Source organism: Lissotriton helveticus, chromosome 5_1, assembly GCF_964261635.1.
Source record: "Lissotriton helveticus chromosome 5_1, aLisHel1.1, whole genome shotgun sequence".
Classification (NCBI taxonomy): domain Eukaryota; kingdom Metazoa; phylum Chordata; class Amphibia; order Caudata; family Salamandridae; genus Lissotriton; species Lissotriton helveticus.
In genome coordinates this window covers 636,775,328-636,801,704 of record NC_136065.1, presented here as the reverse complement: position 1 = coordinate 636,801,704, position 26,377 = coordinate 636,775,328, and the positions used below count along the sequence as shown (strand labels likewise).

Here is a 26,377-nt window from a genome sequence, read left to right as displayed (position 1 = left end):
CACTTGTTCTGTCTCCTCAGATGCGGCTCCCTACTCCTCCCCCCTGCTTGTTATTCGAAGGATGCGTGCTTTTTAACATGCACTCCACTGCAGATAAAAAATAAATAAATAAACGTGGGATGCCGTATCTCCCTCTGCCCCCACCTGCCCTTTGCCTGCCTCGGTTTACTTATGGCGGTGGTATGTCAGGTCTGTTAAACCTTTCCCCCTCTGTCGATACTTTCAACAATGCGCACAGTTATACACAGGGTGCTGCCGCTTTAAATTACCCCTGCACAAAGCTCGCTGACTGCCTGCAGATTTCAAACTCCCCCCGGCCGTTCAATAGACTTGGCGGTTATCATGCAGTAAGATTACTGTAATTAGTTTCACTTTACAAGAGGAGGTAGCTGTATGCTTTCAGAGTTTGGGCAATTATTTTTAATAGAAGTCTGCGCACCTTTTAATAGCAAGCACTCGCACAGCGGATCAAAATAAAAGCCTTGTAGCGCTTCTCACAGAATTTACATGGTTGGGTCAAGGGACTTTTAAATATTTCTGGCTTTTCACTATGACGCCTGCATGTGGCTCACGGTGGGCTAATAGGTTTTAATCCTGCACAGTGGTAAACACTTCCACTTTCAAACAGTGCTGCTGGGCGGCAGCTATCAAACACGTCATACGTGTCCACTATTCACTGTAAGCATGGGTTTAGCATGGGTTTATCACTCTGCTTAGAGCATCACTGGCATGTTTTTTTTTCCATTTTGTATATATTTGTGATAGCATGAACACACACACAAAAACACACACAGTTTTGGCACTGACTATCGCAAGCGCATGTAAAACTCACGGTTATCATTAACAGAATGGATTTTTATAAAAGCACAACAAGGGTCTCTTTGACTCTGTAACCTTTTGGTGCGCACACACGGACTATATCGCTTCTACACAGTAAATTTTCTGGCTGCACTGTCAGCACAACATATAGATCGTGATTACCAACGCCACTCATCCATTTGCAAAACGAAAAATGTAAAACTCTTCTATTGCGAGACCTATTGGCTATGCCAATGCTTGTTTCTTTTTGTTGTAGTACTCCATGAGAATGCATGTGTTTTTGAGCTGTCTCAGTCATGTTCTTCTCTACCCCCACATCCTCATTCAGTGTTGCTCTCTAACTGTTGTGCTTTTGGCTCCTATCCGTGCTTTTGTTGCCCCTTTTCACCCATGTGCTTCTGTGCCTCCCTTTCATCCATGTGCTTCTGTGCCCCCTTGTTGCTCTCGTTCGTCGGCATGGTTCTGTCTCGTCCTTCCCATGTCACTCTTGTTCGTCTGCTTGCTTCCTTGCCTTCTGGCTCAACTCCATGTCGCTATTCTTCATTCTTGTTCTTCTCCCCCTTCCAATGTTCCTGCCTCCCACCCTACCCATGTCATTACCCGGTCCCCAATAAACATTTTAAAACAAAACAAAGCCATGAAGTGGCTGCTAAACTGCATAATTTTGTAGGCGCTTACATGCGTTTTTGACGCATGCACACCCCCACAAAATAACACGACCCAGTCATTGTGCTTATTATTTATTTATTTATTTATTTATTTTAACTTCCCTTCGTGCAAGACCAATTCTTGTTTTTATATTTGATTGGTACCTACAAGCTACATTTTCTCCTATGAGGTTTCAAAAACGAAAGAAACTAAACCAAACGTTTCCTCTTGGAAATTCCTGTTTTGCTGACACCCTGCTAATAGATGGAAATATAAAATGAGATTATTATTAATTCTAAAACTAGCAACATATTTACTTGACTAAAATGTTTTCTCTCTTTAGGTTTATAACCCCAAATGGATCACTTTTTTGTGAAAAATAATTGAGCCGGGCAAGTCAGTGCCAAATATGGAGGGTAATGGGGTTTATTTATAGTTAGGTCAGTAGTTCCTCATTCAGGATTTAGTTTGGACCCTTAGTGCAGTACCTGAGTTGCCTTTGTATTGCAAGACCTCACAAGCGCACTTTGGTGGACTGGTAACGTGGTACTCCATTACTTGCGCTTAATTGGAAGAGTTTGGGTTTATTGTGTGATGTAGGAGTGTTGTGAGTGATAACCAGAGTTGCAGTCTTATGCCGTTTGTGACTGCACTTCAGTGTGTAGTGCAGCGAAGACAGATGAAGGATTTATGCCTATAGCTGCCATAGTTTGATTGTAGAGGGGCCCTATGATCAAATATTTTGTAGTGTGCGTGATCACTAGAGTGGGTGCTCATGTCTACTGTTTGTTTGAAGCATGGAGTAGAGCGAATGTTAGTGATATGCCATGACTGTAGCTGAGATCTGTTAATGTGTCAAGAAGACTCCTCCCGTCCAAAATTTGTAGTACTTTGTAGTAGGAAACTGATGCACCAGTTAAGATGTAGACTACTTTCTACATTTTGGTTTTCAGGAATTGCCTGGATAGCAAATTATTTCATTGCGGTTTCAATGAAGATGAATTCTCCACAGTTTGTGGCTCTACTTAGAGGGACTTGCCACCTTGATTTTGCTGCTGAAAACGTGGTTGCTTATAATGTCACACAGGTTCCTTATTGGTTTATATTGGAGAGCAACTTTTCCAGGAATTCGTTATCTCACTTCTGATGGTCCTATGCATGGTGCAGAAGGTGTTATCCTGTGCTTCTTTAGGCTAAGAAAGAGATTTTAACACTCACATGTATGTGTATGTTCTTTCTCATTATCATAACAACGTCTGCCAATCTATCTGTCTTGTTTTTAATTTTGTTGGAAAAAGTCAATTCGCTTATTGGAAATACATATGCAGGTTAGCCTATATATCCTACTTTCCCATTACTATGGATTTGCTGGGCTCAGCTAGAGGCTGGTTGTTAGGAGAAGATTGTATATCAGAGCATGGACAACTGGAAATGAGTGCACCTGACCATTGAGCTTATTTGAATGGGGAAACTTTGGCCTGAGTAAAAAGTAAAAACAGATTCTTTACTTTATGTTAGATAGAAGATTATTTGTCAAGGCTGCAGATCATGTGAATGTGTTGACGCCATTTTATCAGATTATTCAAAGGTAACATGCCTACACAGGATCTGGGTGATGTTGTCCTCAAGCACATATAAGGAAAGGTTCCTTTCTCACAATAGGTTAGATTGTCAGCAAATCAAATAGCATAAGCAGTTAAACAAGCCTTCTTGAGACAAGGTATAAGCCATGAATATTTATAAAATAAGTTAATTACAGAAGGCAAAATATGGTTCTTCTGAAAAGCGGACAACGTTTATATTAGTACATCTATAAGGAATTAGCATATGGGTAAAATGAATAGCAGAAATCCGTAATGCTGCATGAGTTCGGCTTTAAAGCCCTCCTTAATAGAATTTTATATTTGTAGAAGTCCAGAGCATGCAATAAATCAGTGTGATTCTGTTCTTTAATAATCAGGCAAGCAATACTAGCTCACATTTAAATGAGGCCGCTCTATAAGGAAAATACATAGTGAAAATCACACTCTGCAATAGGTGAGCGTTGTGGGTAAGCTCCTTCCAATATTCCAAGCAACTCCAAGAAGTTATATGAAGAAGTTTTATTGGTTCACAAGCTGAGCAGTTGGTTCAATCCACCAGCGTCCTTCCAGCTCTGCAATCCTGCTCCACCCCCTAACCGGCGGCCTTTATTCTCGCAGGAGCACAGAATGTGGAACGACACTTGAAGATGCACTTCCATAAAAGAATACAAGGAAAACAGTCAATTACCTGTTTTTGCAGATAGTGAAGGAACATTGGGGATATTTAGCACCTAGCATTTTATGTTACCACTCTACATTATGAGAACCCTTTTACTTTAGAGAATATTTATTTATTTTTTGAGCTGATGTATTCTCATGCTACATGAATTTATTTTTATGGATATATCAGGAGTTGGAAATATGTAATTGTAGTGGGAGTTAAATGGTTACCAAGAGTCTGTATTTGAGCAGAAGACTTGATTGAAGTAGTGAGATTTCCGATTCCTGCAAAAGCTCAAGTAATTCATGCGTTTGGAGCATTTTAGAGCATAAAATCCAAATAGAAGTAATACGCCACATTCATAGAGGTTCCGAGAGATAAGAGGGGCAGGTGGTGAGAACGAATTTTGGAAGCAAGAGTTGAACTGAGAAATTGAGTCTTGAGAAAATGATGATGAAATATGTAAATGAGAGCTGCACTTCAATCCCAGTAGTAGAAGGTGGAGAAAATCAGGCTACTGGAATGGCACCAAGAACAAACCAAGATCCAACAATGTCTGTGATTTTGCATCAGGAGATAATTGGGTAATACATTCCCTAGTTTCTGTTTGGAAAACCATCCTTGATTTGGTTTTATGTGTTTACTTTTAAAGGTTGATACTAGCTATCCAGGATGGATGAGATTGAGACCAGCTTTGAGTTGGTCAATGTTGGGTTGATATTCCATTACAGTTAGGTGTCATGGGATTACTGAAGTATCCTAATGCCAGCGTTGGCAAAGACCTATCATTTAGACATTATTGACCACTGGTTAGACCATGATTCGGTGTAGTCCCCCACAGGTCACCAGTCGTCAGTCAGATCTGAATGGTACAATCTGGATGAGTGGAGGAAGACCTCTGTAATATGGAGTAGATAAATTACCAGAGATGTTTGTGCATGATGTTCAGCAGGTCTTGTAATTCAACAGTGTTGCAGGCTCAACTAGGACGTGTGTCAAAAAGGCTTGCTGTTGTCTGACGTGAGGAGGCTTTCCTCTCCCACTTAAGGTTAGTGTTGCTTTGTGATTTCAAGCCTAATTGGTAGTGTGAAAGGAGGGGTTTGTTGATTTCGTTTTATAATTGCATATCATCTGCTTTCTTGAGTATCACCTTGCGGAGTGTGCTGGTATTCATTAGTGTTTATGGTAGAGAAGGAGCAGTCTAGGCTGTTACTTTTGAAATATTTTGTTTCATTGACCAGTTCATATGTTCTGGATGCCCGGAGGTAGCTTAATTTGCTATGGAGTTTGATCTTTTTACCAATACCTATAGAGGCCACAAGCCAAAAATAGAAATCCACAGAACAGTTGTATTTGCACAGTGTCTGCTCTGTGTATTATGTTTGGAATCTTCTTTTTGGGCAGAAAATGCTCATGGCATAACCTCTTAAAGAACTGTTGTGGTCCTTGTAAGTCATGATATTAGAAATACATCAACTAGACTTGAAAGCTGCTTGTCACGGGGATACATTGTAACAAGCCAGATAATACTTATGAACAAAAAATGTCTGGGGCGCTCCACCCAATCTCTCCAATGCCACTTTAGTTCTTTTTCCATTACTGTGCCTGCCCAATCACTGCCTGCTAATCCAACTCCTATGTGCTGGCAGAATAGAAAGCTGGCTCTCCTTTTTGAATCGCCCGCCGTACAATGTAGGGGCTTTTCCACCCACTTCACTAAAATAAGGAAACTGGCCGTCCTTGCTAATGCAGAATTCTCCTTCACTCCTCAAGAAAACATCAAGAAGCAACTGGCTGTTCTCCTTGCTGATGCCATGATTAGACTACAGAACCAACAAGTACATTGGACTCCCCAAAAACATTTTTATTGGGATATAAAGATTCCAAAACTAGGCTGACAACATATGAATAAAAAAAATATATGCAGGGATATAAAGGCTCCAAAACTAGGCTTACAACTTATGAGTGTTTCAGATGTTGGTTAATAAGTAAACTAAAATTGCAGTTTAAGCTTTGCGCAGTGGCAGCATAGTAGGGAATTAGGTCTAACCGAGGCATGATTAATGCTTATTAAAATTGCAGTGTCAAGGGTCTCAGCACCTGGATAGAATTTTACAGTAAAGCTTAGGATTGTCTTCTAGGAAGAGGACGCCCTGCAACGTACACCAGAGAATATCCCAACAGTGGTTGCTGTGGCCCCTGGAAAAGCTCCCCTTGCTGGTGAAACTTTGGACCTGCTTTTATTAGGCCATTCCTGGGATGTGATGGGAGCAATAAACATTGAGAGGATGAAATGACAAAGGTGTTGCGGGCTCAGTACGCAGTGTTTTAACTGACGTCCCTAGCTGCCTTCCTCTAGAACTAGCCGCCACTGGCTACTAGTATTCAGGTGCTGGAAATGCGCCTGCCACGCATGTCCGTGCAGTATGTTCAAGGACTTGAGCTGCAGATCTCAGAAATCACCCACGGTAATCCAATAAAGCAGAGGACCAAGAAAGAGTAAAACAAACATCCAGAACATGGCTTGCCCCTGAATAGTGTCCAAAAACAAGATGCTGCAGGTCGGTGGGCCAACATAATCTTAAGCATATCTTAAGCATATCTTAATATATTCTTTCGATTCTTTTACAGGACTAGTTCTGAGTAGCACATACTTCAGTAAGTACGGATAATCAGTTTTCCACCGTGTTTGGCTCTGTGTTCTTCTCAGTAGAAACCATCATTTTAGATTGTTGTAGTTGTGGTTTAGTCGATTGAAAGGGTAACTGATCACTGATGTGCATTACGCCTCCCATTGTGAGTGCTCCTGTGCATGCTGTTCTTAGACCTGTCAAAGGAAAGCAACACAATGCCACCAGATTCTGAGATCTCAACCATGTGAGACTATTCATGCAGCCATTTACGTCTATTATTGAAGGATTATTGTAACTGAGTGAAACAAAGGAGTATCCAATATTGAATGGTGGTTATTGTTATCTTAACTATTCAATATTCAATGTAGAAGGGACTAGTGGGCTCTAAGCGAACACATAAGCTACATTCGATTCTATAATGTCAATTTTCATCTTTTTTTCATAAAGCCTGTACTGCAGAGGTGCAGCAAGTTACTGTGTGCTACTAACCTTTGCATTTAAGAGAAGTGAGGCATAGGCTCTAGATATGGCTTTCTACAGACCTAACAGCATGCAGAAGTTTGAAATTTGGTATTAAAGTTCACCTTTGACACCATTACTGTATTTTGGGGAAGTGAACTTGTGGGGTCTTTTCATTAATGCACCGTCCATCTGTACTTGTTTCAACATGGTGAGGTTGTGGGCGTCTACCTTTTTTTAATCGAGCATTTTTCAATGCAGATTTCTTAATCTATACATTAATCATTGACCTCGTTTCCGTCACTGCTTATTTTCTTGTCTTTATATGCTGGTATTGCTGCTTTCATAATCCTCACTGAGGAGTCCGTATTCTATTTCTGAATCTGCTAAAGTTGCCATAGCTTTTGGTTTAATTTAATCAGCTACACTTTACATTTTCAACAGAGCTGTCAGCTAATTGGTAACCGATGATTTTCTCAGCCTAACCTTTCACTAGAGTAGGGATTTTGTCATCTAAGATGCATGATGTACATCACTGGCATGTACAGTATTAATATATGCACATTTGTACAACTGATTTAGCAGATCCCCAAAACATCTACCATCACCATGGGGTGATGCTATTTATTTTCTTAGTTTGGGTTGGCAAGTAGACATCTGAAGTAGATAGTGGATTCTTTCGATCAGCCTCCTCTTGCACACTAATGGACAACCAATGCCAAATGCAATACCTGTAGTGTCCCTTCACATGGCTGCCAGCACAGATTTGAGCTTCCAATGACCATTTATTTCAGCTTCTCTGACCTTGGTTTCAATGGAAGAAATATCTTCAGATTTGTCCTTTAACCCTTCAGCGTCACTTGGTGTTTTCAGGCATTTGAGCATTGAAATATCAGTGTAATGTTTGGCCACAGCAACCAGCAGAGACTGACTGAGGCTTCACCTCAGGTTCGATACAAACTGACTGCTGGTGGTAGGCTATACTGGTCAGCGCCATTCTTCCATTATACCTAGTTTAAACACATCACAAATGCCCCTTTTCATCCAGCAATCCTCTGAGATATATATACTAAGAGTAACCAATTGCTCTGGAGGTACCAGAAGGCAATATTTGAGTATAATACAGACAGGAGTGTAATGCAGACCTATAATAACTGCAAAAAATGATAAGGAGCACAGGGTGTTTCCTTTGGGTTGTGCGTGTTTGTGTGCCAACTCAGTTCTCAGAATATGTACATTCAATTAATTGATTCGAGGAAAGGTGTACCAAGATTTACATGGGAGTGTCACCTGCTTCATCTTGATTTTGGCAACTGGACCTTTGTATAGTGGCGCACCAGCATGAGTCATTTTTCTGGGCCTTGTTACAGTGGGTACTGTTATTTAACTGGCCAGAGAAAGCATTGCTAGTCAGTTTGGTGACCAAGTACTCCATTCATACAGTTACCAGTATATGCTTAGGAGAAAAACGTGAGCTTACACAATAATATAAGATATTGGCGCGTAGCATATCCAAAGCACACGTCCTATGGGGAATGGAAGGTAGTGGGGGAAAGGTAAACATAGGAGAGGAAAGCAGACGGAGTCAGGTAGATCTGAAGGGGGCAAGTACTCCAGGGGGAACAAAGCAGCAGATGGTAGAGACCGATAAAACCGCGAAGAACCGTGAAAAACAATGTCCGATGTCCGGCTCGGCAGGTGACTGACGAGGGGGTGACCCAGTGCCAGACTCTCCTATAGCTGCCTAGGGCAGTGGCCAAGGGTACTTTGGCTCTGCGGTATGTACAAACAGTCAAAGGTTCAGCTCGTGGGGCATTGTCATAGTTCCATAGAAGGCATCAGTCCTGGTGTTACTGAGCAGTCTCCAAAAATCCTTGCTCCCTGTTTTTTGTTCTTCTAATATGTCCTATGTTTCTCAATGAATGTTTGAGTCTGGAAAAAAAGTTGCAACATATCCAGAAGGTTGTGAGCCATTGTACTTTTATCTCAGTTGCAAGAAAGGTATGCTCCGTGTTCGAGGCCAGACTACTGAGTTTTTGGCCAAACCCTACCACCTAAAAGCAAACTGCTATTCCCAACCCAAAGAAGGAAGATTTCTGGAAGGCATGGGAAATGTGGTCGGACGTCAATGTACCCAGCCATTGGAAGGAGGTGCAAATTGGTTTTGGAGCACTCGGTTTACGGAGCTCCTCTTTCCCATTGTCAAGTGGGAGCTCGGTCATCAGACAACCACAGGGGGGCAGAGCCAGCATTCACCCAGCCAGGCACAGACCTATTCAGTGTCAGGGGACTACTCCTCCCACTACTCCAAATGCAGAGCTCCCATTCACCCTAGCGCTGACTTACCCTGCCCTCCCTGGAGCCACACACGCCTCCCCAACCACTGTCACTCCAACACCAGACATGCAATACACATCTGGCAGGCAGGCACATAGCACACAGAAATGCCAAGTTCTAAAAGTGGCATTTCTAAAATAGTTATAATAAATATGCGCACACCATTGCGCAGCATTTATTATTCCTATTCCAACCATACCAAACTTGACCCCGCTGCTCTTCGCATTTCAGGAATTACCACTGAAACACTTATCAGGGAATCCCCAATGCATTCCTATGGGAGGGCTGCCTCACAGCAATGAGAAACCAAAATGGCTGTTTGTCACTACCAGGACATGTCACACACTTACGGTTCATGTCCTACCTTTTACCTACAATGCACCCTGCCCATAGGGCTAGCTAGGGTCTACCTTAGGGGTGACTGACATGCAGTAAAAGGGGGTCACAGACATGGTACACATTTTTAATTCCTAAACTTTATTCGATCTTTTATATAGAATTAATAAAAGTACATAAAATCACGTACAAAACAGTTAAAATATAACCAATCACAATACTTTCATAAAACCGAGCTCCCCTTAATCAAGATTCAGGTAAAATACATAGAACTAATAATCTGCAAACATATAGGCGTTTCTCACAATTCAATATTAAAGCGCATATTTCCTTTTCCTCATACATGCCCAAAGGAAGGCTGCTACTGCGAAACACGTAAATGCATTTGGGACTGATTTAAAATAAATAAATAAAATACAATGCAACCCGGCATAGGTAATGATTCATTGATTCAGAGGGACTGTGTCACTACGCCAAATCGAGAACCACGGCATAAGTGGAGCCAAACTAATTGAATCAGTGATACATGGGACTTCTGATTTGATGTGAGAGATATAATTAAAGTATGACTGTGGAAGAGAGATCAAAGATTTCAGGAAGTTGTTTTCAGCTAGCTGTAGTAATTCAATCGGAGCCATGCCCCATACGCCTGAGCCGTATGTCACAGCCTACATTGTTTTGGCTTGATAGATCTTTTTTTTTTTATAGTGCCCAGACGTCTGGCACCCAACCGCTTAGTAAAACATTTTAATGCCACTAAGCTCCTATTCATCATCAATGCTCTACTTTCCACCTGCTGTTTCCAGGACTGATTGTTATGAAAAAGAACTCCTAAGTAGGAGAAAGTATTAACCACTTTGATTTTCTTAGAGTCCATATAAAACTGTGGTGGTTTATCATTTTTCCCTGCCCCTGCAATTAAAATGAATGTCTTTGTTTCATTTACCTTTAGATCCAGCGAACTCTTAAAAGCTGCATTTGCTGTTATCAGCCGCTGGAGCCCCACCCCAGTTCTTGAAAGGAGTACGGCATCATCGGCATATGCCAAGATAGGGAGCCGATGGGAGTCACACATGGGGACATCCAAAGACCCTCCCCCTTGCATGTCCTCCACACCATTTGTGTAAATAGAAAATAAAAACGGCGTGAGGACGCAGCCCTGCCTGACCCCTCTTAGGATCTTAAACGAGCGGGTTCTCTCCCCATTTTTCCCATATCAGACGGATACAGAAGCATCGGAGTACAGTTGCCGAATGAAATCAATTAGGGGCTGGTCCAATCCCATTTGTAACATAATATCCCAGAGTTTTGGGTGGGAAACAGTCGAACACTGCCGTTAAATCCATAAAGGCTGAATATAGTTTCCCACCCTTGGTCCTCACATATTTATCCATAATAAGAGCAAGGTTCAAACACTGATCCACGGTGCCCTTCCCCTGTCGAAAGCCATACTGGGTTGACACTAAAAAATTCCTATCAGACGCCCAAGATTCAAGCCTGCACAGAAGGAGATGACCCATCAATTTTGCAGTTGTGTCAATGAGGGGGATGGGTCTGTAATATTTAGGATTTCCCTTTTTGAAAATTGGGACTATTAGGCTCATCTTCCATGATGGGAGGGGACCCAATGCGGCAATCTTATTAAAAACATTTGTCAACAAAGGGACCCAGAGAACTGGGTCCATTTGAAAAAAGTGAATTGGGACCCCGTCCGGACCTGGTGCTTTCCCCTTACTGCAGGCATGGTATACACTTTAGGTGCCACCTCACAGCGGCAGTAACACTGCACACACAGGCCCTGCAATGGCAGAGGCCTGAGACAGGTTTCAAAGGCTACTTAAGTGGGTGGTGCAATCAGCGCTGCAAGTCCACCAGTAGCATTTAATTTAATGACCCTAGGTATCTGAGATACCACTTTACAAGGGACTGACAGGTAAATTAAATGTGTCAAACATGTGTAGACCAATCTTACCATATTTACCACAGAGAGCACACGCACTTTACATTGGACAGCAGTGCTAAAGTGACCAGAGTCCTGAAAGGTAAAATGTTCAGGGATGACCCTGCAAAAAGGGCCAAGTCCAACAACCGTCTGTACTGCATCTTGAGCAAATCCAAATAGACTTTCCCAGGTAGGACCGGACCGAAGGAAGGAATGAAAAGTACCTGCACGTCTGGGAGAGTGTAGCATGATGGAAGAACGAGGCATGAGGGTAATCTAGACTTGACATGTTTACAGCAACCGGCTCCTAAGAAACCTACCCTTGCCGTTTTTTTATTACACATAATGAGCACAAACTACAATTTTTTTTTTTATCCTAAAAAGAAAAAAACTGCTCTGGTATCTATGAAAGCAGTGTGATACCACTGAAATATGCCATCATCCATCACTCCTCACTGGCTGCACCCCAAGCAGTTGTGCAACACTATCGAGGTCATTTCTATCAACCGATAAGAATATAACCTACACTGCATCGACCTACCATTCCATTGCTAGGTATGTATATGCTTACTGTTTCCTACCCCCTCCCACATTTACTGTGGGAGATAATTATAAGTAGAATTAAATATAGTAAATGTATACTTAAAATTACAATATAGTTGTGGGTCTATGTAGTGGATAAATTATTATTCTGATACAAAATATTGCATGAAGCATTGCATTGTGACTCCGCAGTTGCTGGCATTATAGTACATTATTTACAAACCGCGTTTAAGAGTCAGTTTTAAACAATCTGGCTATATCTTGAACATGTCCAAATCCTAGAGTGCAGACTAATGCCTGTGCATAACCTCGCCTCCACGGAATCCTCTTTTAGTGGTGTGATCGAAAGAATGCTGCTGAACCTGATTGATTCTTGTTTTCATGAGGATTAAGGCCGGTTGTGGCTTGCATATGTATTTTGCTGTAGGGCTCAGTCTAGCTTGAAACCCTTTCGTGAATTTTTCCACATACGCTTTCCCCTACTCTGAATGGGACAAGTGGATAGAGGGACAGCCAAGCATGTATAATCTGTAATGGTGCCGCCACTAAATCAGCCAGTTTGGGCTGAAACCCTGTAACGACAAAACAATGACGGCTGTATGTTATATGTTTGTATGTAATGTAGTTTGGAAAAAGTATATTAAATAAAAAATAGGGCTGTACTCTCAACACTAATATGCAAGTGAACTGCACATTTTAGTAACTGAATAGTATTATTTCTCACCACAATAGGAATTCTTTCTGAATTACCTGCTTTAGCAGGACATTTGACCCATTGGAGAAAAGACAGGCCCATGATCTCCAGATCTTGGACCACAAGTTACACTGCATGACCGTGGTTTCTACTTTTCAATGGAGATAAATAGACTACTTTTCCTTCAAGATTCAGTTGGTGGTTGTGGATTGGGTCTCTCCATAGAGGACACCTATCCGGGAGGGAGGACACCTATCAGGGAGGGAGAACTTAAGGTACTGAGAAAGTATTTTGTTACTTTCTATTGTGATGTGTTCTCCTGCACCGTCTCTCTTGAATCCAATCCTAATTATTTTGCATTGGCGAAGAAGGCCATTGCCATAAAATAATTGTTGGCCAAAGAGGCACATTTGTTGAGGCAGTAGTGCTTACAAGAGATCTGCATAGAAGCCCAGATCCCTTCAGGTCACTAACTCGACCTGCGCTGACAGAATGTGCCATGAAAGCCTCGGAGGTTGGATTACCTGCCACTTTTTAGCATGGAATAGTATTTAAATCTTGGGTTACCATGTTTCTAAATGCTCCCAATGTTTGCAGTTAAAGCAGCTAGGGCACAAGGAGAAAGGATTACAGAATTTAGCTCGCTGGAAAAATCCAGATTAGAGTTTTTGGGGTTTGTGCTAAAAACGACGTAGCATCCTTAAACCCAGTTCAGGTGGTGGTGTGTATGCAAAGTATTTATAATATACTAAAGTATACTATGATTTGTGATTGTCGTTTGTCATTTCTAATACTACATACACATTACTACATACCCTTTTTAAATCGAAATGGAAGTTTAGTGTAGATTCCCCACCTATCGCTGCTCACAATGCCATGGTTGATTGCTGACAAGGACAGGCGGTAACCATTCACATACTGTACGCTGTCAATATCTGACAGCTTACACAGTGAATGTGCAGTCTGCAGACAGTGAAAGGAGAATACAGCAGTCTCACAAAATCTTTCTTCCTCTCCATGATGCCCGATTCACTTTGTGCCACTTTTTGTGGGGTGGTGACCTATGTCCCTTAAGGTCATAATGCCAGTACATTGCAAATACTGGCATCAATCAATGAAACATTATAAAACGCAGTAATCACACTGTGTGGAGGGTAAAAGTTATTTCGTGAATTGCTGGAGCGATGGAGCAGTCCAGAGGTGCAGGGGAAGGTTGTTTCTTGGCCACCAGGTGCGATAAGGGGCATCCGCCACTGTTGGTTTGGCAGATCCGTGGGGTGTCTGCGAAAGAGAGAGAAGCTGATTAAAGAGATGGAGGTTGGAAGTTGAAGAAATGCTTCTGTAAAATTATTGACAAATGTTCGCGTTGAGGCGCACACCCAATTCCTGCCACATGAAATTTACTGAGTTAGATGGTTTGCACCTTGCTGTGAACAGCCCCTTTACACTTAGAAGGCTCTGAGAATCCTTTGAGGCTTCTTGCGTCGCCATGTGAAGAACTGCAGTGCCAAATGTCCCTTTTTGGTACTTCCGTTGACTACCTGAGCACTAGAATCCCACAACCTTCCCTTGCCCATTGACTTCTGGAATAACCCTCCACTCTTATTAATTGTTCAGTTTAATATCAGATAATCCGCCATTTACTAACTGCAGGTTTCTACATACCTTGGTCAGACGTTGCCAATCGCTAGAACGAAATGACCTTAAAGCAAACTTATAAAGTGAACAGCGTTGTAACCACAAGATGAGCCCAGGCTGTAGGTTGACCTGAACCAAATTATTAATGAGCATGATATTCTTGGAATCAAGAATCCCGCTTTTGTGGCAGTACGGTTTGGAACCACCTAGCTTGTGATACTTGCAGCTTATCCAAAGGTGGATAATGTACCTTTCAGGGATGCTGGTGAATGATTCCCTTGGGTATTTAGGGTCATGCTGTCTCTGCATTTATGTTGGTGTTGTCCTATTAATGTCTGTGTCTGCTCTTATTGATTTGGTATCTTACCTATGCAATCTGGATAGGATATATGTATTTAGAATTTGCAGTAAAGATAAGTACGATGACAGTTCAATGTTGAGATAGATGCTGGAGCACGGTAGGTATCCACAGTGTCTTTCCACACAATAGCAGGATCTTCTACTGAATAGCGTGATACAATGTCCAACCAACGTTGCCATAATATCTTGTAGCACAGATAAAAAATATCAAACTATGATGCTTGAAACGAGGCTTAGACGTGGTGACATGGGTGTCGAATTAAGACTAAACCTGGATTAAAGGCGAGCTGGAATAAGATAACTCTGGTAAGACTATGCACACCATGTCCAGGAGCAAGCTAAATCAGGCATGAATACGGTAATCTGGGAGCCAAATTGTTTTGTTTATAATTTTACAAATTGTAGCATCATTATATTTTTATTTGGACTGTTTATATAGTGTGAACCTAGCTCTTAGGAGTATAGAAACAGTTTATACAGGCCAGTAAAATTATGGAGACATGTGCATGTACCTAAGGCATAAGTGCCTTTGTATTAACGCAGCAAGCATGAAATAAAGAGGTTCTTTTGAAAAGACTGTAGCGAACTAGAGACCCATGAATACACGAGTGGAGTAATAGAGCAAACGAGCTTGACAAATGTAGGCGAAAAGGGATCCGGAAATAAAAAAGTAGATCAGAAGATGAGTTGAGTTCTTGACTGTAGTTGGTGAGAGATGGGGACCTGTCTTAGTTGGAGGCAGAAGATAACGTCAAAGGGATGATGTCAAAGGAGAAGGTTTATCTCCCAGTGTCGTTGTATTCTCTTTTTTTGGGAGGGGGAGGGACTCTCTAGGAACATCGTGTTTGGGCAGCAGTTGACTCGGGAACTGCCACAAAATGAATGTTGATGTGGATTGCTTTATTATATATAGTATGCCAATAATTTGCAAAATATGAGTAGCTATAGCTGAGTTAGGGACTGAAGATGTGAGTCCGAATGCATTGTTCCAGATTGTCTGACTTTCTCTGGTTTGTTTGGAGAAAGGCAAAGGACCAGTTGAAAGGAAAGTGGTTGAACACCATAGGATCGAGTTGTAAAAATTGGGCAAGTACTTTTTAACGTTTATGCCCGATGGAGGCAATGAAAAGCCACATGTTTGTAGAGTGTTTTGTAATTATGGAGCTCTTCTTTAAATATTTTAGGTTAATGATGTTGTAACAACAATAACCCCTGGTCTGTTAGCATCAACAGACTCCTTAATGTGAGATAACATGTGAAGACTTTTCAGGATGCTGATAACATACTCCGTTTTCGATGGCCCCTGTAAACAGTCTGTTGACTGTGTAATTCGAAGTATCAAGCATTGATGTGGCTTATTAATTCTAAGTATTATCCCATTTCCTGCCCAAGTGAACGTCCTGTGCTATCACTGCATTAGACCTTCATGTGCCTCTAGGAAGAGGCATTACATGGAGGAAGATCCAGACAAGGAACCAGCTATGACTGGGCTTTGTTCTTTGATTATATGAAGCCAGGTTTCCAGCTAGCAGAAATGTTCATACTCCTTGTATCCTGCCCTTGTTCCTTGTGCATTCATAGAACAGCTTTGTATTTTCTTTAGGTGCAGTAAATGGCACTCCGTAGGTGTTACGTAGCAGGCTGCTGCCATACCAATCTTTATAGTCCTGGAGACGTATTTAAATCACTCCCTTGTAATTCAGTCTTCTACAGTAAAGCCTATATGAACCTCTGGTCTTTTGTGTCTTGATCCTCTCTTTAGTACCATGACATAAGTGGGTAGTGAGGAAAAGGCAGGCCCGGATGCCGATACCTCCCCTACAGGGGTTAAATATCCATTCTGTTCCCCACTGCAGCTTTGGCTGTTGAACGTTTAGAGGTTTGTAGAATGTATAAGGTTTTATCCTGAGTGACTGTTACAAAAGTGAACGGATTAGATTAAATTCTATGCAACGCCATTAACCAACATTATAAACGAGGTCTTTAAAATTACCTTTTCTGTCTTGACATTGTTAACCTGTTGAAAGTCCCTTGTGGGAACCTCACTATTACTTTACTATTTTTTAATGCATAATGTTCTAGGGTGTTGAGCACTTGTACTTCAGAAATAAGATCACAGGTCTGGACCACACTGTGCCTATTGGGTGAATATGGAATCAACCCTCACATTAAGGCCTGACTGCCCTGCCTGCCTAATGTGTGCATCGGTCTCTACAGCTTAGGGATATAACCCACTGTCCTCATTCATTTCAGCGGGAACTCAAGGAGCAGCTCCGCGCCTTACAAGACAGCGAACGTGGACACACTGAGGCAATGCAGCTCCTAAAGCGCCAGCTTGCAGAGACCAAGGTAAGGGTTAGAAAAGGCTAAACTGGGTTACACAGTCGTTTTAGGAAGGGTTCTGAGTAAATTAAAGTACATCCAGTCCAAATAATTATTCTTAATCTTATTGCATTTGCACATTCAACATTTATTGCAGTTCAGGAGCTATTCACCCCCTACTTTAGTAGTAGCAATGTAACAATTTGTACATCTGTTAACATTTTGATAACCTTTTTGTTTTATGCCAAAACAACAAATCTGTAAAAGCAGAATACATTTTGTTTATAATACATCATAAACCTCTTTCATTTAGTCACCTTATCATTGTATTGTATTGTATTGTATTGTAATTGCATTTATATAGCACTTACTACCCCTGACGAAGCGTCAAAGCGCTTTTTCGGCGGGTAGCACGCTACTCCGGGACCCATGGAGGATTAGTGTTGAATTAGTATAGTGAAACATGCAAGTACATTTTAAGTGGTGGATAGGTTAGTCAGTTATTTGGATTTGGAATGATAGCAGAAGGATAGAGGAGGACAAAGGTTTGTATTTATGTTTCGCTCGCTTGTTGACGCATGCTATTCAGGAAGCCTATAAAGGATTAGTGGTGAATTAATATGGTGAAATATGAGGTAATTTCAGTGGTGGATATTAGTCTGTTTCTTGGAGTGAGAAGGATAGCGGATGGATAAAAGGGGAAGAAAGATTTGCATTCATATAGCACTTGTTACCCCTGATGGGTGTTGAAGCGCTTTTCTGGCGAGTAGCACAACACTCCGGAACCCATAAAGGATTAGTTTTGAAAATTAGTATAGTATAAATATGTAGTAGATATGTTATTCAGTTATTTGGGCAGTATATTAGTATAGTTGAATATGGAATATGGAATTTGAGAAGTGAACATGTTAGTCTGTTAATTTTGATTGGAAAAAGGATAGTGGAGGGATAAAAGAGTGAAGGATTTTTTTTTTTGTCTCGAACAGGCTCAAACAGGCAATTACCCTTGTCCTCTCCGCCCGTAACATGCTCAAACAGGCAATTACCCTTGTCCTCTACGCCCTTAGCCTAAACACCCGGACTGAGACGCCCTAAGCCTGGCCTTTTTTGTAGCCCTAGTAATCAGGTGACCCCTTCAGCCAATGGGAACCCTAGCCCTAACACTATCCAATCACAACACTAGCCCTAACATCTAGAACCAATAGGAGACCAGGACCTTGCAGACAATCTTAGCCCTAGTCCAAGCACACAATCAGTTCAAAAACCCTGATCTCTACGTCCAATAAAGGCTTTAGCCCTACCACTAGTCCCAACCCAAGTCCAAGTAGCCAATGGTACAGGTAGCCCTAGTCCCTACTTCCAATAGAAAGCCTAACCCTACTCTTAGTCCCACAACTGGTCCAACAACCAATCACACCAGAAGCCCTAAATAGCTACTTCCAATTAAAGGCCTAACCCTAGCCATAGTCCCACCCTACTCCCAATAACATAGGAAGCCCTAGTCCCTACTTCAAATAGAAATCCTAACCCTAGCCCCAACCCTACAATGATTGAATCACAGACCGAGAAACCAATCAGAACCCTCAAATACCCAACCAATGAGGACATTAACCCTAACCCAATAGAAACACCAGATACAACCACCAATCAGTGTACACATGTGCCAACCACTAGCAGACCATATAAGGTCCCAGCAACCTCAGACAAGGTTTGCTGTCCAGGGAGTTAGAAGCTGCTTCTCCTGTTCAGAATCTCCTAGGAGACAGACAGGCTCCATCCACAACTTTGAACTTCTGCAGGTAAAGGCTTCACTAACTCGAAATCTGACAATACTGTTTGAATAAAGCTTTACTCACCCTGCTGGCCAAAAAACGAAGTGCACATGCCCCAGTAAATACAGTTTAAACAGCTCACAGAAGCACCCTCTGATGTAGAAAATCCCTGTTGCTGAGGGGGGGGGGGGAGACAGGGGGGCTGGCCTCACTGGCTTGTGAACACAAAATGGTTGCTGGGGTGCACTGTTTTAGCACACAGGTCTAAGCACAGAGCAAAGGAGAAATTTGGAGGGAAAACAGATTTGTCACCAAGGAATGAGAGGGACAAACTACAGAGGTTGGACTGCAAATCCCACAATTCAACACACTAAATGGAGGCAATCATGGGCAGGGAAAACCACAAATTTAAAACACAACACAGGTGATAAAATATGCAATTACAGGCAGGCTAAAACTACAATTTTTAACTGTAACAGCCACAGGCATAGAACGTAAACACAAAGTGAAAATCGTTTTTTAACCCTTTCGCTGCGGCGGCAATTCCGCCGCAGCGCTAAGGGGTTGGGGGGCCGCGCGGCGCTCCGCTGGTGACGGAACTGCTCCGTCACGCCCCTCGGGTGGGCTGTGCTTGTGACGGAGCGGTTCCGTCACGGCCCGCCCGCTCAATAGAACACGCCGCGCAGGCGTGGCGGCCGGGCCATGACTGAACCGCTCCATCACCAGCACAGCCCACCCGAGGGGCGTGACGGAGCGGTTCCGTCACCAGGAGGGAGGGGTTAAACAACTTTTTGTCTTGGGAAGAGACAGCACTAGTCTGTCTCCTTACCACTTCCTGGACTCTGCTCACTGCAATCTGGGGCATGTGTAGGCTGCAACTCACAAGATGGAGGAGAATGATTTGGGGTGCACCCAGCAAGGCCTTAAGGGGCCTGGGCAGGTGTGAGAGGAGGGCTCAGACTTGCCTGGTAGCTGAATAGCCAATGGTCTGCTGGCCTGGGTGTGGGGTCTGGGCAGCTGCTTGCTCCTGTTCAAAATCTCCTAGGAGACAGACAGGCTCAATCCACAACTTTGGACTTCTGCAGGTAAAGGCTTCACTAACTCGCTTCACTAACTCGAAATCTAACAATACTGTTTGAATAAAGCTTTACTCCCCCTGCTGGCCAAAAAACGAAGTGCACAGGCCCCAGTAAATACAGTTTAAACTGCTCACAGAAGCACCCTCTGATGTAGAAAATCCCTGTTGCTAGGGGGGGGGAGCAGGGGGGCTGGCCTCACTGACATGTGAACACAAAATGGTGGCTGGGGGTGCACTATTTTAGCACACAGGTCTAAGCACAGAGCAAAGGAGAAATTTGGAGGGAAAACAGATTTGTCACCAAGGAATGAGAGGGACAAACTACAGAGGTTGGACTGCAAATCCCACAATTCCACACTAAATGCACAGACAGCTGATACCTTCATGAGCAACAAGACTGGTTCCCTCTGGTGATTCCAGAAGCTTCTGGGACTAGAGGAATTTTGCATAGTGGTGGGACTTTGTGACAACTCCACTGCTGCCAGCTATTGGGTGACAAGTCTAGGTCGATCCCAGTTCTGCAGTCCTTGGTGCTGTTGTTGACATGGTTTACTCCTGTTGCCACCTTTTTGTTGGATGCCCCTTTAGCATGTCCTGTCTTGTCCACAGCACACTGTTACTAGTGACACATCAGAGTATGTTTGATATGGAGGGGGGGGGGCTTATTGTAGGGAATCCTTCACTGACTACCTTTCGAGACAAATCGAATTTGTACCTCAAGATGTATGTTGAAGCTGAAAGCAGTTTTCTGGCTTTCTTCCAGTACATTTTTTTTTTTTTCTTTTTTTTGGTTATAAACTTTTATTATTAAGTGAGGTTACATACACAGCAGTGTGCCTACAACCGTATGAGGCCGGCAGCGATACACATACATTTCGAAGGCGGTACCAGTGATAACAAAGAGTAATAAGTGAGCATCATGGACTCAAGTAACAACACAGCAGTGACTCAGGAGTCTACCCGTGACAGGGGGTATCGCAAGTTCGTAACTAATTAGACAACAATATACGGGGACATATCATCTGATGCGAGGGATGTGTAATTAGAGCCCTTATAACAGTTATTATCAACATATAGCACAGGACTGCTGTAATACAAGGCCACATCTGTCAACAGGGGTGTCAACATAGCACCGATACAAGGCAGCTTAGGGAAGGGTAGAGTAGATCAGTGACACATTTACACAACACAAAGCAGTCACAATAGCGCAAGACCGTCCATCCCACAGAAGCCATCAGAGTCACTGTAACGGTGATCGAGCGGGTACCCATACAACCAATTGGATGACAGTGGCAGGGTTAATAGGCCCCTCACCATTCCCCTGCTCCATTCCTACCTACAGCTCCAAGATCTATCCAGAAGCCACTAATGGGATCTCATCAGCCACCTCATCACCCACTGTCCCTTGTGATGCTATTAGGAGAAGGTATGTCTGGAGAGGACCCCATATGTCAGCCGGCCTAGATGCCAGAGGCAGCAACTCAGAGAAAATTCCATACTGTTCCTGGCAATATAACATATCTCGTAACCAGTCTTTGAATTTAGGGGCCCGACCCCGCCCCCACCTGCAGGCCAGATGTCGTCTCGCCAGCAACAGTGCAACATTCGTGTATTTCCTGACGTTCCTCGCTATGTGCGCCGTATAGCCCAGTAAAAACAGTAGAGGATCCAATACCAACGCAGTGCCTAGCATTGGAGAGAGGCCCTCGCACACCTGCGACCAATATTCCTGCACCTGCATGCAAGTCCATGCCAAATGGAAGAAGTCCGCCCCTTCCTGTCCACATCTCTCACAGTTATCTGCGTCAGCCAAGCCGAATCGGACTTTCCTAGCGGGCGTGTAATACAGCCGATGGAGGAACTTGTAGTGTATAATTTTAAAGCGACAGCTAGACATCACCTCCCCAGATAGGTTACAGCAGTATTCCCATTGGTCATCTGTGACGTCTCTACCAAGGTCATGGGACCAGTGTGCTCTAGCCGTGCTCTCCACAACCGGCAGTTCCGTCCGAAGGGTTTTATATATATTGGAGACTAGATGTGTACCATCCGCGCTACCCAGTACAACTGTAAGCGGAGCTACACTAGGGGGTTCACGAGGGTATTGCGGCAGGACGGTCTTCAGGCCCTCTCGCAACCGTAGGAAATAAAACAGCTCCAGGGGTGTAGGCTCTATGTCCCCAAAGAAGTGTTCCGGAGAGCGAAAGATCCCATCCTGGAATAGATCGCCCCATGTCTGGATTCTCAACCGGCGACACATGTTCCGAAAACCCAGTTCCTGATAAAGCGCCATATGTGGGTGATAAGTCAAGGGTAATCGTGCTGTATAAAGCAACGGGGTCTGTAAACGTTTCCCTATCCTATGCCATGCGTCCATTGTACAAGTGACCGTATTTGCCTGCATGTCCAGTACCGAGCTGGGGGCATGAATCACCCCAGAGAGTGGCAGAGGGTGGGCAATCCAGTCTTCCGCCGCAATTTGTGGCATGAAGGCAGCCGGTTTCACCCAATAGTGCAGGAAGTGTGCCTGCGCACTCAGATAATAAAGTTCAAAATCAGGGATATCGAACCCCCCCTTATGATAAGGTTGTGACATAACTGCCCACCGAAGTCGCGCTTGTTTGCCCCCCCCCCATACCAGTCTTATTAGTTCGGAGCGCAACGTTTTGAAGAAAAAAGCACCAGGGTGGTATGGTATATTGAGGAACATGTATAGAAAACGCGGCAGAACCACCATCTTAATGAGGGAGACTCTAGACGCCAAGGATAAAGGTAGTTTGATCCATCGGGTCACCGAGTCTGCTAGTTTAGTTATAGCCACGCCATAGTTCATCCGCAGCGTGTCGCCCTTGTCTCTCGAAAGTTGAATCCCCAAGTAGCGCAACTCCGAGGAGCACCACTCAAGAGGGTAATCGAGTGGGAATTCCGAAACCGCAGGTGTCAGCGGAAAAAACTGGGACTTACTCCAGTTGATAGATACGCCAGACAGGCCTCCGAATGCGACAAATTCCCGCAGCAAAGTATTCAAGGTGACTTGGGGCTCTTTGACATATAACGTGACATCGTCAGCGTATAACGAAATAGAAAGTTGTCTTTGGAAGCAGTTAAAGGCGCTGGCTTTATGCAGTTGCCGAATGCGACAGGCCAGCGGCTCAATCGCATGGCGAAGAGCAGAGGGGAGAGGGGGCATCCCTGTCGGGTACCCCTCGTTATTGCAAAAGTGTCAGTTAGGAGACCATTCGCCAGTACTCTCGCCTTCGGAGCCGTGTATAGTAGGCGCACCCAATCCATAAAGATTGGGGGAAAGCCCATCCTCTGCAACACTGCAAATAAGAACCCCCATTCTACGGAATCGAAGGCCTTCGATGCGTCTAAAAAGACTGCAGCGAGCGGTATCTCCGGACTAACCGTTTGAATCAGAGAGAAAACCGTGCGGAGGTTGTGTGTGGTAGATCTCGTAGGGACAAATCCTGATTGATCAGGCAATATGAGTGTGGTCATGAGTAGCGAGAGCCTCGTAGCGAGCACTTTGGCTAAAATTTTGGCATCACAATTTAACAGTGATAAGGGGCGATACGAGTCACACTGTGTGGCATCTTTACCCGGCTTAAGCAATGATGTGATTACAACCTCTCTCATGGATCTCGGCAGGACACCCACTTCCAAAGCGTCCTCGAACACTTCACGCAAGACAGGCGCCATGATGTCAACATAACATTTGTAAAATTCCGCGGGAAGCCCATCGTGACCAGGTGCCTTCCCTGTGCCCAAGGACATTATGGCGTCCCTCACTTCATCCACCTCAAGTGGGGCTCCCAGGAACTGTCGATGAGTATCGCTCAGCCAACAGAGTGCGACATCCCCCAAAAAATCATCCAGGCCCAAGGCCACAGACGTCCGAGACGTATAAAGTCGCTCATAGTGTGCCTGAAGTGTGCTCAGTATACCAGCTGAATCCCTACATACCCCCCCGTCAGCTGTGTGTAATTCCAAGATGGTGTTCGAGCCACGCGCCATTCGAACTGCCGTGGCCAGCGCTTTACCAGGTCTACCTCCCTCATTATAGGCGCGGGCCTTCCAGTATTTACCCCTAAACTGCACTTCTCTGTGCGCCTCCGCTTCATATTCCGATAGTTTGGCCCTAAATTCTGTCTGCGCTGCTCCTGGATCCCCGTTCACCATGTCTTTCTCCAGTGTCCGCAGGCTATCCTCCAACCTCCGGAGTGTACGCTGTATGTCCCTCAGTACCCCAGAGCTTTTGGCGATGCACCACCCCCTGACCGTAACCTTGAAGGCCTCCCAGACCGTTTCTACACTGTCAACAGTATCCTTATTGCGAGGAAAGAAGTCTGCTATATCCTCCCTGAGCTCTTCCCGGAAGACCATGTCTACTAGAATGTTAGGGTATAACCGCCAAGGTGGACGTGGCTTATTAAATCCGGGCATATCAACCGTCAGTAGCACTGGGCAGTGGTCCGAGTGTGTCCTAGGTAGGTGTTGCGCAGTGAGGACATGTGGTGCTAGATCCCTTGACACAAGAATATAATCTAATCTGGCCCAGGTACCAGTGTATGAGGTGAAATGTGTGCCATCAAGCACGTCCGGATGTAAGTGTCTCCATGCATCAACCAGCCCCTCCTCGTCTAAGATCCCACGAAGGACCCCCCTCGCCCCAGGGTGATATGTCGAACATCCATCTGCCCTGTCGAGCCTCGGAAGTAAAGCCATATTAAAGTCACCACCCCATATTAGATGAGTGGAACCCACATCCATCACTATCCCCCAGAGTGCAGTGAAAAAATGAGGGTCATCAACATTAGGAGCATAACAGTTGGCAATAGTCAGTGTCTCCCTCCCCAATCTCCCCCACAAAACCACATACCGCCCCTCCTTATCTATACATTGACCCTGGAGCGTAAACGGAAGGGCGCGATGAATAAGGGTAGCAGTACCTCTGGCATACGAGGAATAGTTTGAGAAAACCCTTACGCCCGCCCATCTCCTACCGAAAGCGGACATGACCGAGGGGGGGATGTGAGTTTCCTGTAGCATAACTACCTGCACATCATGTCTATCCCAATATGCCACCAATTGTCTGCATTTACGTGTGTCCTTCAGCCCCCGCACATTCCATGACAAAAAAGTACACTTGTTAAGTTCCCCTGGCCCCATAAGCGTATGCTGTGCACAGTTTTACAAAGGTACCCTGCAAAAAAACAGTTATCCACAAGGTGTAAACGCTTCTGCCTCTACCAGTCAGCCTGCAGACCATTTCGGCTGTGAATTCTTGTAACCAGCACCCAATCAACACATACAACCCTCCAACATACCCCCTTGCCCTCCCAACCTCCCACTGAAGCATCCCCAACATGCCAGGTTCGATTCCCCTCCCCACCCACCCCTCCCCTTTCAACAGCAACGGGTGAGAACATTCCCCATACCAACAAAAACTGAGTGGGTCATACCCTCTAGGTAGCATTCCAGGTGGCAGCACAATTTCCCCCATTTGCTCCACTAGCACCCCTGACCGGATCCAACCAGCCAGTGGGAGAGAGGAGGGGGTACCTGGCGAGCGTTATATCAAGTCGGCTTCCCCCGGACCTACAACCAGCCCCAGCACAACTGAAGGAGGAAAAACAAAATAAAGCAGCAGGCAATGGTACTGCAGTATATGGCCCAGTGGCCAGTACTCACGCACACGAGTCCGTACAATCCAAGACAGTCTTAGAAGAGGAGATTGTGAGGTCATTGTTCATCCTCCTCCACATGATCGCGTCTCCGGTCAGGCTCGTCCTCTCCGTCACCATGCTGATGCGCCGTACGTTTGTAGTGTTTGATAAAGTCCTCCACTTGTTGTGGTTTCGTGAAGAACCTTTGGCGCCCCTGAAAAGTAATCCGTAGCCGAGCCGGGTAGAGTAAAGCATAATCCACCTGGAGAGTGCGAAGCTTCGCCTTGACATCCAAGAACTTACGGCGTTCCTCCTGCACCATGGGCGTGAAGTCAGGATAGATCGTGAAATTGTTGCCCTCAAAGGAGAGTGTTTTGGAGGTACGAGCTGCCCGCAAGGCAGCATCCCTATCCCTATAATTCAGCAAGCGGGCGATGATAGGTCTCGGTTTCATGCCCGGTTTGGGTACAGGACAAAGGGATCTATGCGCCCTCTCCACTATGAAGTGAGGTGAGAGTGCCTCCTGACCTACTGCCGCTAGAAGGAGCTTTTCCACATAGTCTTCCATTTTTCCCACATTGGTAGACTCCGGAATTCCCACCAAGCGTATATTATTGCGCCGGCTTCTCGCTTCTAAATCCTCGTTCTTGGCTGCTATAGTGCGTAGGAGGTCATCCATCCGAGTAAGCCGCGCTGTGTGTTGTGAGGAGGTATCTTCGACGTCCGAGACTCGCTGCTCCGCCTCCCTGAGCCTCCCTTCATGCACATCCAGTTTTTGGACAACTGCATCCATACGCGAAGACATCCTGTCTACCTTGTCCGCTATGGTCGCAAAACCCTGGCGCATTTCTCGGAGGAGTTCCTGGACATCCGCGGAGGTGGT

General features: G+C 44.4%; 1 protein-coding gene across 1 annotated transcript in view; it reads left to right on the top strand.

The window, feature by feature from the left end:
* Window positions 1–26,377, top strand: part of TRIM62 (tripartite motif containing 62) — a 115,563-nt gene that overhangs the window by 47,045 nt on the left and 42,141 nt on the right. The window contains exon 2 of the mRNA XM_078643016.1: window positions 16,907–17,002. Within this exon, the coding sequence (XP_078499142.1) occupies window positions 16,907–17,002 (96 nt within the window). The remainder of the gene's footprint in view (window positions 1–16,906; window positions 17,003–26,377) is intronic.